The following is a 14,829-nucleotide window of genomic DNA, read 5'->3' as shown; positions in this document are numbered from 1 at the left end:
TAATCTGGCAATATTTGGCATTAGTCTAAAAATCAAGTTAATGAATGCTTATGTCAGAAGTTAGCATGTCACTTGAGTGATTAATTAAAGTGAAGGTACCAATACATTAAAGTTACATGGACCACATCCTAATCCTGTCCATTATGACAAACCTGACTCTCATGGTTTGGCCCACCAGTGGCCGAGTGGATGAAATCGACAAACGCTGGTAGATGGTCGTGGGTTTGCGTCTCGCCAACAGGCTGACCAAATGGAGTTTTCTGGGTTTTCTTCGTAGTTGGGTCAGTTTCCCATAAAAGTCCTCCCAGAAGGCATCCCCTCTCGGTCCATGTGTTGCATTGCCCATACAAACAAAACTAAACAATACTAACCAGAATGGGTGAGGATTGGGGAATGATATTATTCATGATAAATTGTTGGAATGTAGAATATTGTTAGCCTATTCTTGTACTGATAGACTGATAGTTACTTTTTATAAAGAATCCATGCACAAGTTACTGCACATCCATTTGGATGTGCAGTAACTAGTGCATGGATTCTTTATAAAAAGTAGATGATTGAATGATAGGTGTCATTTGTAAAGGAATAATCAATTTACAACATCTTTATAAAAACATGTTTTTTGTGAACATTTCTCATGGAAAATTCTATATTTTATATTATTCATAAAAACTGTATCAATATTACATAATTTATTTTTTAAAAACTCAAACTTACATCCATACATTTCAACTTACAGTACAAATAAAAACTAGGAAATGTAATGTTATATAACTCACAACAATGATAGTCTTCAGGTTCTGCATTAACTTATCACATTTGTGCTCACAAAACTTAATGAAAATGAAAGAAGTTTACTGAGTAACAACAAATTTTTGTTCACTCTTTCTTTGTATTCCTCAAAGCATATAGTTCTTCGGTCCATTTGATAATCTGAGGATTCTGAAATTTACCTGAAATAAAAATTAAATATTTAGTAAAAAAGAATTAAAGTTCTTCTGTCTATATCAAATTAACAAATCAGAAAGTTTGAAAATGATTTATTTCCATAATTAAATTGATAAGTGCATCTCCAAAGCATACAGATTAGGACAATGACAAGTTTATTATTAATTTTTAATGAGCAATGTATTTTTAATTCCTGGTAATCATCACCTCATGACATTTTTTAAAACAATTTACATTTTTTACAGAGGTCATAGCCTCAAATCAAAAATTGCCTCCGTAAGTGAAGATTTGTGTTATTTTCATGTCAATGGTGATTGAAATGGAAAACTGTGAAGACATTTTTTGTATTCTTCACTTACAATTTTACTAATAAGTTTGTTTGCAAGGAGTTGACTTAGTGACCAGGGCTGCAGAGTCGGTAAAAAACACTCAACTACAACTCCGGCAAAATTAAATACCAAATCATTTTATGGGGGCAGAGGCACTCGTAGGGGGTTACCCTACTCTGAACTCTGAAAGGAGCCCTGGACATTTACCCAAATACTTTTATAATTAGTATTTTTAATACAGTTGTCCCTCTATAGTCCGACGTTTTTTAATCCGACATGCTCAGTAGTCCGACGCACCTCCTGTCAAGGTACCCGTCCCCGTTACGTGTCTGCTTGCACAGAAGCATGTTGCGATGTGAATCTCCCCATCCAATTCTTACTCGATGACACACATTTCGTGTGTTTTATGTGAGCAGTTCTGTTCGAACAGTTGGAGTAGAGAATATTGTAAGTTACTGCTAGCAAAACAATGCGAAATATGTAATTATTTTCGGTAATCCGGACACTTTTGGTAATCTGACACACCTTTGGTCCCATATCTGTCAGATTATCAAGGGACAACTGTATTTAACTTACATTAATATTTATTTGTATAAAAAAGTTAACTTTTAACAAATATTTAATAAGAGGAAAAAAGGGGAGCGATAAAATTCTACATCTATATATCTTTATTCTACAGCTTTTGCACTTTAATTTCACCTTTCCAGAAAAGTTAGTCCAACTAAAAAGTGTGCAATCTAGCTACTTCAGTCCCTTGTTCAGAAAAGAAAAATGTATATTCTGATCAATTAGCCTGGCTCATTCAGAAAAATAGAGTACTTATTTAGAGCAGAGATAATAAAGGAATGAATCAAAAATATTCAAATTCAATTGGGTCAAAATAATTTAACTACTAAACACAAATACTACAAAGAAAACTATTGATACATACTGTATTTAATAAATTAAATTGTTGCATTTTGTATTTAAAATAAATGAATTATTACAAATTACAAAAACATTTTTAAAAATTATTAAATATAAAATAAATTTTCTTTCATTTAAATAAAAATAACTAAATTAAATTTAAAATGCCAGAGTCAACATTTTTCCCGACTTCAACTCCTCTGGCCAGAAATTCCTCCTGACTCCGACTCCACAGACCTGTTAGTGACGCCACTGTTCTGTTAGTAGTTGTAACAAACACTCAAATCTTGAACACTTACTTACTGCAGACTCAAAGGGCAATATTTGAAACTTCTTGTTGTGGTCTACTCCTTGAAAGTAAACTTTATATTTGATCATACATATACTATAGTATCCATTGCTAGCAGATAAAGTTAGATTGCAAACTTTTATTAATTTTGAAATTATTTCTAGAAGAATAATGCATAAGAATCTTACACAGTCTTTGTGGCTCTATCAACAATAAGCTAAACACATCTCAATACTATTTATGCCAGCAAAGTTTTGATGTTGTATATCCTGAACAACCACTGTAATGAGTAAATCCTTGATTTATGATTGATTAAATTCTCATTTTATATCAAAAGTTGGGGCTTTTTGAGAAAAGCCCCAACTTTTGATGAGTTGTGAGAAATGAGTAGTAGCAAGTGACCGCAACAGCTGTGAGAATTTATTATTGCTCATTTTTGTGAAATCACAATAATTGGTATTAAGACTATTATGAAGGTGAAAGATTACTGCATGAGAAGGAAGACAAAAAACACCAACTTAACAATAAGTTTATATACAATATATATATATATGAGAAGGAATATATATATATATATATATATATTGTAATATACATAGGTATATTTACACACTTACAAAAATCACAAGATGCACTAGGACACATAGAAACACCTATGTTCCAAACAAACTTGTCAGTATTCAGAGCTGAATATGATACGAGTCCTTGCTGGTAAAATGCATGTGAACCTATCATAAAAATACTCCTCAGACAATGTCCACTATTTGTAGTTCACTAATTTTAGCACAAAGTTCTAAATGTCCAGTGATTACCTTTGTTGATGCGAATGGATTTTCACCTTCTATCCGATAATACAAAAAAACTGCACACACTTCTAACTGCACTGCACGGTTACTCGGTGCACCCTAACACAAAGAAAATATGCCTTTGTAGCCTCACCAGAGCAAATCCTCACTAGGCAAAAAAAAGGTCATGTTGCCAATCTGTGTTTCCTTAGTACCCCTTCCCTCACAATAACATGCTGCCAACCCCTCATACCAGGGATGGCCAACACGTAGACCGCGATCGACCGCAAATGTTTTGAAAGTAGCCCGCAAAGCTAAAATTGAACAATTTGCTTTCACTTAAATTAATGTTTAAAAATCTTAATTTGATAATTTATTCTTACAATAATAGACTGTCTGTGCAACGTACCCATACTGTTTGTATTTATCCTGATGAATACTGGTGAGTGACACAGATATTAATGATGGTTTTCAAGTCAACTAATTACGAGATTGTGGTTCGTGTATGAATAAAACTAGTGAAATTGATGAAAATGAAACAAACAATAAATCAATGAGTAAGAACAAAGCAAATGGATCTGAGGCATTTGCTGTTTTCTTACTTCCATCTTGTGGATACTAAGAGAGCTTTTTTTATTGATGCAAATGAATGTTAACGCATGCGCATATTAAAATCCTAAAATTGTTTGCCCATATTCATAGTCGCCCACAGACTATATTTTACCAAAAAAGTAGCCCCTAAGGGATAAAAGTTTAGCCACACCTGCCTTATACCATAAAAAAATAATAATAAGTATAGCCCAAAAACTGCAATGACACATTTTTCAAGCTTTTATACAGTAGAACTTCAATAATCCAAACTGACTGGGTCCAGATGTGGTTTGGGTAAATGACAATTTGAATGCATTGCATCAATATAAAAAAGAAATAAATAAATAAAAACTGCAAATGAGTGTTATGGAGTAATACTTTATTTTTTACTGAAAGAAATAATCGCTTACTTTCCTTTTCACAATAAGAACTTCATTTATTTACTGCTAGATGCCTGTTCCATTTCAGAAGAAGCATTTGTGTGGGAGAAGGCACAAATACTGTTCAAACCGCATCACTGTTGCCTCCAATGTGGTAAATGAGACCACTGAATGGTTAAGGTGTCAGCCAGTCATTTTGCAGGTTGTGAGAACAAATCTGGTCAGATCAAAAAACTGGTTTTTTGGGGTCCATTGATTCCAGGATGTCAGGATTCATCCCTCATCACCTGGTTGTTCCATTGTGGGCCTGGTTGAATCCATGATGGGCTCAATAAAAAAAGCTCTCTTAGTATCCACAAGATGGAAGTAAGAAAACAGCAAATGCCTCAGATCCATTTGCTTTGTTCTTACTCATTGATTTATTGTTTGTTTCATTTTCATCAATTTCACTAGTTTTATTCATACACGAACCACAATCTCGTAATTAGTTGACTTGAAAACCATCATTAATATCTGTGTCACTCACCAGTCATATAAATTTTCATCACAATCTCTGAAACCAACATTGATTGAGTTCATGAATTCACTTCTTGACTTCCAAGTTTCTCTCCTCTCCCATCACAGTCTTTTCATCATCATTACACAGTCTTCTGCTGAAAGTTTCTCTGGCCAGCATGGTCTGTCCTTTTATGCTCACTTTCTACGTGCATTGTGTGCCTCTGATTTCTTCTGAAATCTTCTAAGGGCAAGACTTCTTTGTGTATGGATGAGTGAAGCTTTCACTTGGTACTCTTTATTTACAGGTTTGGTGAGATAAAAAAAAAATGCCCATCTACAGGTCTTATGGCCTGAGGCACCTTCAGGAACTTTGTTCAAGTGGGAAAAAAACCCATATCCAATGATTGAAGTCCCAATGCAATCATCAGTAACTTAATTATAAATAGAAAGACCAGTAAAGAAACATAACTAGCTTTCCATCTCTTTTTGTTATACTTTGAGGAATTCAAACAAACAGATAGACAAACTGACAAGCAAAATAAACCTACAAAAATGTAAATGAAATATTGGTATCAAGTAAGACTCAAACCTACAACTGATATACGAGGGTTGTTCAAAAAGTATCAGACCTTTGGTCGGCAAAAATACATTTATTGATTTTGAAATACAAAACCCTAATCCCCTTCAAAGTACATGTAACCCTCGTATAACACGGCACTTCTATAGCACGGATTCGCTCTAACACGGTTCGAGAATTGGTACCATCCCCCATATAACACGGTACTTTTATAGCACGGATTCACTCTGACACGGTTTGAGAATTGGGTAAAACCCTCGTACAACAGAAAATGTAATAAATTTTTACATACTTAACTAATAATAGTTCACAAAAATTATTATTTTTGTGAACTATTAGTACTTAATATGTAAATTTTCTCTTCTCGCCTTCTGTCGATACAGGTGGTCCTTCTCGAAACGTGTTTCAATGTTGCCAGATGGCGACGCTTCTGCTTCTGATGTTGCCGAATGTTTTTCCCTTATTCCATACTTGCTTTATTCTTCATAAGTGCTTAGCACCATATAAGGAAATTTATAAAGACCTTTTAACTAGAAGCAAGCAATCTAAAATTACATACATTTTGCAAAAGGTAAAGCATGGATCTGAAGATAATGCAGAAAAATGCTCAGAGGATAAGGATAACTTGCCAAAAAAAAAAAAAAAAACGCTCTCGGTTAATTAATAGTGTTTTTAGTGATGACGAAGAAAATATTGTTTAATTTATATTAATATGTATCACTTAAAAAAATTTTAACGAAGATATTTATCTTAATTATGAAAATATACTAGCATGTTTTTTAATTTTTGGAACCTAACCCTCCTTTTCGTATAAGTTCTTTGCTTCGTATAACACGGATTCACATAACACGGCAATTTTTTGGAACGTAACTACCGTGTTATACGGGGGTTATCTGTAGTCTCCTTGGTAGTGTATACACTTCTCCCAGCACTCCTGCCATTGCTGGAAACATTGCTGGAACACAGTTTTTGGAATGGCCATCAGCCAGTCCGTCACATTCCGCATGATGTCTTCTCTCGACTCAAATCGGGTTCCTTTTAGCGGCATTTTCAGTTTGGGAAATAGCCAAAAATCACACAAAGCCATGTCGGGAGAGTACGGAGCATGATGAATCACAGGAGTGTTGTGTAACGAAAGTCCGAATCAGATGCGCAGAATGGGCGGGTGCGTTATCATGATAGAGCTGCCAAGTTTTGGTTGACCACAGATCCGGTCATTTGCGTCGCACAGCATCACAAAGACGACGAAAGACCTCCTGGTAGTACTCCTTTGTGATGGTTTGGCCTTGTGGTGCGTACTCACGATACACCACCCACAGGAGTAAAAAAACACTGTCAACGTGACCTTGACATTGCTGTGGACCTGCCGTGCTTTTTTTGGCCTTGAGGATCGTCCCCGAAAGCCTGCTGAATCTTGTGAATGGTTTCCGCTTGGGTATCACCAAGCTTTTGGCAAAATTTGATGCAATATTGCTGCTCATGTTGTTCAGTCATTTTCCAACTTAGTAGAATCCGACGAGTGCTCACTACACGTCCTCACTCATAGGCCGACTGCCAGCAACTGACGCTTCCTGCAGGTGGAAAAAAATTCAGGACTGTGCATGACTGTCCCCTCCACAACTCCACTGAAAGAGGACTCCCGTGCATCATTGGTTTACACGGAAAAAATAAAGGTCCGATACTTTTTGAACAGCCCTCATACATTGCAATGATAAACATACAACTGTAATATATGTGTAAGTCTGAGAGCATTATAAATTATGCCATTCTATTTATAGAAGTCTTAGGCTCAAATTCCATTCTGGATCAAGATTCTTCCAGATTTTCCTAAATTATTTATTAATTTGAAATTAATCTAATCATTAAATTCTTTACAAGGCAGCAACATACTTTCAAGACCAAGTTGCTTCAGATTCACTGAAACAAGTCAAATTTGACAGAACTGAAGCAGAGATAAAAAATGTTTATTTTATTATATAGCTTGGACTTTTTTACATTAAAGTACATTTATATGGATCAATTCAAATATAATGATCATTAAATAGAAGATAAATTGAAAGAAACTTAAACATGTAAACCAATTTTCAACATGATCATTTGATCATTCAGCAGGTTAATTCAGTTCGATCAAAGTAGAAAACTGATGAATCTAATCAGTCTGCTAAATGATTTGAATTAAAATAAAACCTTTTCACTTTAAACTGACCTGTATATACACATCCTTAAGGGAAATCATAATAACTTTTGTCAAGTAGTAGTGAAGAAAATGTCTCAATGACTACATACCATTAGTGGTGTTGAAGAATTCTTCTAAACTAGATGGTTGTTCCAACATATCTTCATATTCATATGCCTGAAGAATCATGTCAAATCTATCTAGATCTTTAACAGCTCTAGATTCTGGTGTATTCTGTTCTTCATATTCCTTAGCAAAAAAAGATAAAATTATTAAAACTATTTTCACAATCTTCAGTTTATCATAGCAAACATCTTTTAATATAAATCATATAGTCCCAAGGATTATTTACATATTTAAATAATAGTAATACCATACAAACAATTTTGGGTTAATTTTAATATTTAATTTTTTTTTTAAATTCCAACCAGACACAGATGCGCAAACAACCTGTTTGTTGATGTTTGTACAACCTGAAGATATCCATATATTTTGTATCAACTGGATAGATAATAAAAAAACACACCTTTAAAAAATCCAGCAATGAAATTTAATAAATAATAACGTTTTTGATCAGTTTAACTGATCTTCAGTTATGATAAACTAGAACGTGAAAAAAAAAAAAAAAACATATATTTTCACATTCTTTTCTTATTTATTCTCATGTTCTATTCTTAATCTCAACTATGATTTTGGTTATTTATTTATTTATTTATTTTAGAATACTTGTTATAGTTTATTTTTAAATTTTTGTATTTACGTTCTATTTTATCATTTATGATCAGTTAAACTGATCTAAAATGTTATTACTTATTAAATGTCATTAATGGATTTTTTTAAAAGTATGTTTTTTCTTTTTCATTAACCTGAAGATAAAATACAATTCTTCATTGAAATGACTGATGATATGAGATTAAAAACACATACTTAATACACTTGACTCTGAACACCACTTTGAAGTCCCCTAGTGGAAATTCAGGAATTAAACAATATTTACATAATTACATAAATCTATAGTCCTTCAGATGTTTAAATACAACCGAGACCAGAGTGAGATTTTTAAAACTTTTAGTGCTGTGTGAAGTTGGAGCTGCATCCTACAATACAGATCAGCATCAAGTGTATTAAGTCTGTGTTTTTAATCTCATATCATCAGTCATTTCAATGAAGAATTGTATTTAATCTTCAGGTTGTTTGTCATCTGTGTCTAGTTGAAATTTTTAAAAAAATATAAAAGATTTAAATTGACCCAATATTGTTTGTGGAGTCATTATTATTTAAATATCTTTTAATGTCTTTACTTATTAAATATCATTGATTCTTGATCATCTTATACTGTTTCCAAAATTGTGATAGTTTTCTAAACCAGGAAAGAGTATTCTCATTTTTCTATTAATTCTTGAAATTAATGAAAAGGAAGAAGACTCTTTTCTTAATAAGGCCTTCATACATCAGTAATTAGAGTTATAAAATTACATTGAATAAAGGAGAAAGACTTTGAAGTTAAGTTCCTAAAAGTATTTTAAATTTAATTTCTGAATTATGTTCTTTGATTCATTTGAATTTTACATTAGCATTGTTTGTTTTGAAGTTTGAAACAGCTGCAGGCTTAGTGAAAGATCTTTAAGCTTGCCTGTATAATTTACCAGATGACCGAACAAAATTAAAACTTTCAAGATTGAACTGGTGGTACCTGTCACACCATTAGTTCATGGAATTGCCAAGTCTTACTCATGCAATTTCAAACTTCCCGTGAATTCCATTTTTATTTAATCATCCAGTAATTTTTAAATGTTTTCTTATATAATTCTAAATGAAAATATAAAATCTTTATATATTTTCTTTATTAAAAATATAGTCAGATCTCTGTATTCATGCAATTTGTATTCACAGATTTGACACTTTGTAATGGCAGTCATCAAATTGATTGTACTAAAAATTTAGCTTCTGCTCATTGCATTCATTCTGAGTGATAGTGGGGCACATCTTCAGTTTCACAGCTGATGATCTTTGCCTGTTGCCTAATGTTTAAAATAAAAATTATCTAAATGGAGAACTTTTTGATTAATATTAAATTTATGATAATTCCAAACATTAGAAAATGTTCTTAATTGTTTATGAATGAGAACAACTGAAAACAACTAAGAATTAGTCTTTTCACTTGTTCTTAATCAACAGATGGTTCCAAAATTTTGCTTGAAGGTTTCCAGAAATAAAAACAGATGCTTTGAATATTTTACAGTGAAAACTTAATCCACAATAGGAAGAATTTATGAATAAGTAAGAAGTTTCTAAAGAATAGATAAAACCATCTTACATTTTTTAATATGCCATAGCATTATAGTGTTTTTAATGTTGGTCCTGTTAATTACATGGTGTCCAAAACATTACTGTGTAATGAAAAATATTTAAGTAAAGTTTTAATTAATGTAAGTGAGGATTACATATAATATTGTAGTTTCTTCTATAGCAAATGCTGAAAATGTCCCCCAGAAGCCCCAAAATCTAGTCCAAATGAGGTCTGGCGACCTGGCAGTTCAGATTTCATGGGAGATTATGCAATCAGCAAACTACAGTTTAAAACCTAGAATTTACTTTATAATGTTATTGCTAGTGAGCAGTAGTGTTGTCTACTGCAAAATGGAAACACAGAACATAAACATACAGGTCTCATATGCAATGCCATATAGATAACTTTGTTAGTACAAATTTGTCACTGCATAGTAACTTTTCAGATACCCTGTATAAGAACCCAAAACTATAGATAGATAAAGACTTTATATATTGCAAGATCTGTTCATTATTCCAATTTTAAATATCTGCTGATCATACACTTTTATGCAAAATGCTCAAAAACAACTTTATATAACAGAATAATAAGTTTCTGGCAGTGAGATTGAAACGTTAGAATTAACATAACAGTACTGTACATAATTTTTAATATTTACCTTCCACAAGGCAAATATCTCCTCACCAATTTTCTTGTCTAATAATGTTGTCAAGTGTATCATTGCAGCCTGGAAGGAAAAAAATTGATAAGAAACAAAATTATAATAAATTATTATGTTTATAAACCATAATTTATCATAGTGTAAACATAAAGAATATGTCTATGTATAGAGATATTCTTTATGTTTACAATAATATATCTCAATTTGTATTTCCCTATATGTATAGAAGGAAATACAAATTGAGTTATATTATTTCTGATAGCATATTAAAAGTAACCTGCCAAATCTTGTATAGAAAAAAAAACCAAACAAGAGAAAACAGTTGCTGAGATCCAATTAAAGTAAATCTGAAGAATAGATTAATTATTAAGATCCATTATTTAAATTGAGATACAGAAACAAGGATGAAGAGCTTTTGTAGATCTAGTAGAGATATGCAAAAGATATTTTTACACTTTGAGATATGACAATATGGTGTTAATTCAGTGTTTTACTAAGCTGATTCATAACCTCTAAATATAACTGAATTAATTGAAAAAATGAACAAGACTCAACTATTATACCTGTTGGAGACAATTACCATCAAATTCTTCAATTGATCTGCCATCCTTTGATTCAGGATCTTATAAACTCTAGAACAAATAGACATTTATAAGTTGTCTAGTCTAAGCAGGGTGCTTGTATTAATTTCAAAGTTATAGAAGATATTTCCAATGTGTGGAAATCACTCTACGAGATGTTTCAGTACCTCAGGTGACCAAGGAGAACCATGCTAATGTTTACTGTTTACTGGTTAAATACATCTGAAAACATTCGGTGATAAAAGCTTTGCTGAAACAATAAAGTGTAAAATTTTCTTATATAAAAGAAATCCTGTTGACATTATTAAAGGAAAATATATTCTATGTCAGAGAAAATTATATAATTTGCATTATTAACATAATTATAATCACTTTTTAACTTTGCAGTATGGCTATAAAATGATGTTAAAGCACAGAAGCATGTAAAGAGATAAATGGATGATCTAGAATAGTCAAACAGAAAGATAGAAGACAATGAAAAAGGATGCTACAGGAAATCACAGGTTTCAGTATTTTCTCATACGTTTCTATTTAATGAAACATTTGCTTTGATAGTTTCACTATTAGAAATCATGCAGTTGATCTCAGTGGAAAATGATAATTCACAGACAGGTATGCATGCAACTATCACAGGATTAATGCTAAAACTGTTCCTTCTTAGAGCAACTGTTATTTAAAATCATTACTTCCAAGAACAAAATGTATTAAAAAATAATGTAAGAATATATAAGTGAGTAATTTCTATCATTACTTTAACTGTATTTTGATCATTTTGCACAATTATACCTTTTCTTTCTCATGCTTCTCTTCATTTGACACACCACAGTGTGGTGTGATGTCTCCAACAATGCACTCAGCAAGATCATGTACAAGAGACATCTTTACACATCTGTAAAAAAATTAAATAATTATAAGCAATGGTATTTTTCCCATATTTATTATTACTATTATTTTAAAAATTCCACATGCACTGTACTTTTAACATACTTATCTTTATCTAAATGTTGCGATCCATTGTCACTATTCAGCAACATTGCCAAAACTCCCATTCGGTACATGTGGTCTGCCACACTTTCGGCATCTGGAATGTTTCTCATTACCCAACCAGTCCGCCTCACTCTCTAAATATAAATCAGTTATTAAAAACATTTAAGTGATATGTACAGAAATTTAAAAATTTTTGCACAATTACATTTTAATGTACAAATTTTAAATATGTACAAATTATGAAATAATATATTATGATCAAAAAAGTTCTAAACCATATACTGGAAGAATTGGCAGAGTTTTTGGAGTTCAATATCTGACAGAAAACAAGGTACTCCAAAAACAAATTTTTGAATTTTTTAATTTACAAGCAAAATATCTCACAAACTTAGATGCAAAATGAACAATGCAGAAATATAGATTGCATTGGCAGAATGTGCTGCGATAGTAAGGTTTCCATACAGTATTCAAAAGATGGACTCCTTGAAAATGAGACCTGTCCTCCTTTTGGATACTATATAGAAGGATGTCCTACATTGTAACTTTAAAAAAATTGCCCTCTATTCAAACACATCTTTAATGTTCTTTTTTTCAAGAATAATTGGTCTTCCATTCATAAAATTTCACACAAGTCTATGAAATATGACTATAGTCATAACTGAAAGTATACTATAACTGTAAAAGCATAAGGTGCTCCACAAAAGTATAGAACCACTTGAAAAATTGGTCTTTTGAGGTCAGAACATGCACTAATAGATAAAAAGATTTTTTATGCAGCACCTAACTTATAAAAATGTAATTTTAGGAAACTTGAGCTTCTAATTCGTGGCCAACTGCGGAATAGCAATTTAGTCAATTTACATACTGCCACATAAGTATAGAACAGCCATCTTTCTTGCAAGTTTGAAGTTTGAAAGTACTTTTTTTCATCATGTCTCGTGGTACCCATTTAACAGACTCTGAGAAAGGAGAAATTGTAGCTTTGAGAAGCACTGGTTTAAGTCATCAGGCAGTAGCAAATGGCGTCAAGCATTTGAAAAAGGTAGTTCAGCATTATTTGTCAAATCCTGCAAATTATGGATCAAAGTGTAGAAGTGGACATCCTTCAAGCTTACCCCATGAGACCACAGACAAATTGTTAACAAAACCTCTAATCCACCGTGTCCACGCATCAAATTCGAGATGATTTTGGTATTCAAGTACATAAATTAAAAAACCTTCGTAGACGAATACTGGAATTCATATAAATTAACACTCAAAACAGTTATGCATGCGTGGTAACATGCAAGCTGAATGTTCCATTATTTAAAAAACCTGCCTATGCTGTTCCAGGTTTTTTGAAAATAATTTCGTAATTTTTGTTCTTTGAATTCACTCGTTCAAATCTCACTGGTTTTTTTAAACCCGAAGAAGACCGAAAGTACGGTAGAAAATGTTTGTTTTCTATTAAAGATTTAGTACTGGACTGTTAAGGTTTTTTGAGTGTTAATTTGTATTCAAGTACATCACAAAATCATTTGGAAGGTTTTACGCAACAACAACAACAACATCGTTCAATCTCGAACGAGAAGTGCCTCCGCTCTTAAGTCCGAGCACAAAGCTGCCCGACTCGATTTTGCTAGGAAAAATACGGGCATTCGACGGAATAAGGTAAGCTTTCTGTTTCGCTTAGACCTATCGCGCTAGCACAAGAAATAACAACCTTTCTGTCATACAGGTAATCTTTACGGACAAAAAAAATTTAATTCGGACGGGCCAGACATTTTAGTATTCTACCGGCACGACTTAAGAAAAGAGCTCAAGTATCGATACTTTTTGCAAAGAATCTTTGGCGGTGGGAGCGTTACGGTTCGGAGTGCTTTTCTGCATCGGGAAAATCGGATTTGGCATTCGTTACCCGTCGCACAAACAGTGTCGACCGTCAACAAGTTCCGGAGAACAAATTGCTGCCATACAAACGTAGGCTAAAAAGAATTTCTGTTATTTTTCAACAAGACAACGCATCTATCCACATATCACGAGATACTAAACCGTGGTTTGAAAATAAATGGATCGGCCGGTTCATTCTTCGAATCGAAACCTACAGAAAACGTTTGGGGATCTCGGTTGGCCGAATTTATGGCCAAAATCGTCAATAAGTTATGCCGACGTCGAACAAGCAATTGTCACTGCTTGGAACTCCCTCGAGGCATCGATCATAAAAAACTTTATTGATAGCAAGCCAAATCACATTTTGGATGTTATCAGTAAAGGACGTGCGCAAATAAATTATTAAATTAAACTATTTTGTAGTATTTAATGCCTTTTGCATTTATTTTCTTTTGTGATTAACATTGACATATATATATATATATATATTAACATCGTAAAAATTATAAAGATTTACAAAGAAATATATATATATATAATTTACATTTCTGATCATAATTTAGCGTTTACCAGAAAATTTGTACCTTTAATTTTCCTATCAACATCATAAATTCTACCAGTTTCGAAGGCATGTTTCATTACCATACAACAACAAAACCACGTGTTCAACTAGTAGGACGACATCTAGTGCTAAAAAGGCTATCAAAAATTGATTGTATTTCTTATGAAATTGTTACTCGATTATATATTTGAAGTACATTAAATTATTTTTCATCGTTAAAAAATAAAGAAAATCGTCATATAATTTATATTAAATTAGAAGTTACAGTGTACTTTAACTTTTAATTCGGAGATCGAACGTTGCAAAGAATCTTTTAGAAACCAACGGGAAACGATCATACTATGCTTTATTACTAACGAAACAATCTCCCTAGCAAGATGAGCGCAAGTAGAAATAGAGA

At 32.4% G+C, this 14,829-nt stretch overlaps 1 protein-coding gene across 1 annotated transcript; it reads right to left on the bottom strand.

The window, feature by feature from the left end:
• Positions 1-688: 688 nt before the first annotated feature.
• LOC111619007 (HD domain-containing protein 2-like) lies at positions 689-14,556 on the bottom strand. Its single transcript, XM_023360638.1, has 6 exons — positions 14,452-14,556; positions 11,999-12,132; positions 11,798-11,900; positions 10,428-10,496; positions 7,590-7,728; positions 689-953 (listed from the first exon to the last, which is right to left on the bottom strand). Exons 1-6 carry the CDS (start codon positions 14,497-14,499, stop codon positions 880-882), a joined length of 567 nt encoding a protein of 188 aa, XP_023216406.1. The 5' UTR covers positions 14,500-14,556; the 3' UTR covers positions 689-879.
• Positions 14,557-14,829: the final 273 nt, after the last annotated feature.

Source organism: Centruroides sculpturatus, unplaced genomic scaffold (genome assembly GCF_000671375.1).
Source record: "Centruroides sculpturatus isolate CEXI.00-Female unplaced genomic scaffold, Cexi_2.0 scaffold234, whole genome shotgun sequence".
In the NCBI taxonomy this organism is placed as follows: domain Eukaryota; kingdom Metazoa; phylum Arthropoda; class Arachnida; order Scorpiones; family Buthidae; genus Centruroides; species Centruroides sculpturatus.
Note: the sequence above shows the minus strand (reverse complement) of the source record. Positions and strands in the feature narration are given on the sequence as shown.

Bases quoted from the DNA above. Each gene is read 5' to 3' on its own strand.
- LOC111619007 (XM_023360638.1), bottom strand. From the start codon at position 14,499: ATGCCTTCGAAACTGGTAGAATTTATGATGTTGATAGGAAAATTAAAG. The intron at 10,497-11,797 runs GTATAATTGTGC...TTTTCCTTCCAG, and splicing joins AGAAGCATGAGAAAGAAAAG to GCTGCAATGATACACTTGAC. The intron at 954-7,589 runs GTATGTAGTCAT...TTTTTATTTCAG, and splicing joins ATTCTTCAACACCACTAATG to GTAAATTTCAGAATCCTCAG.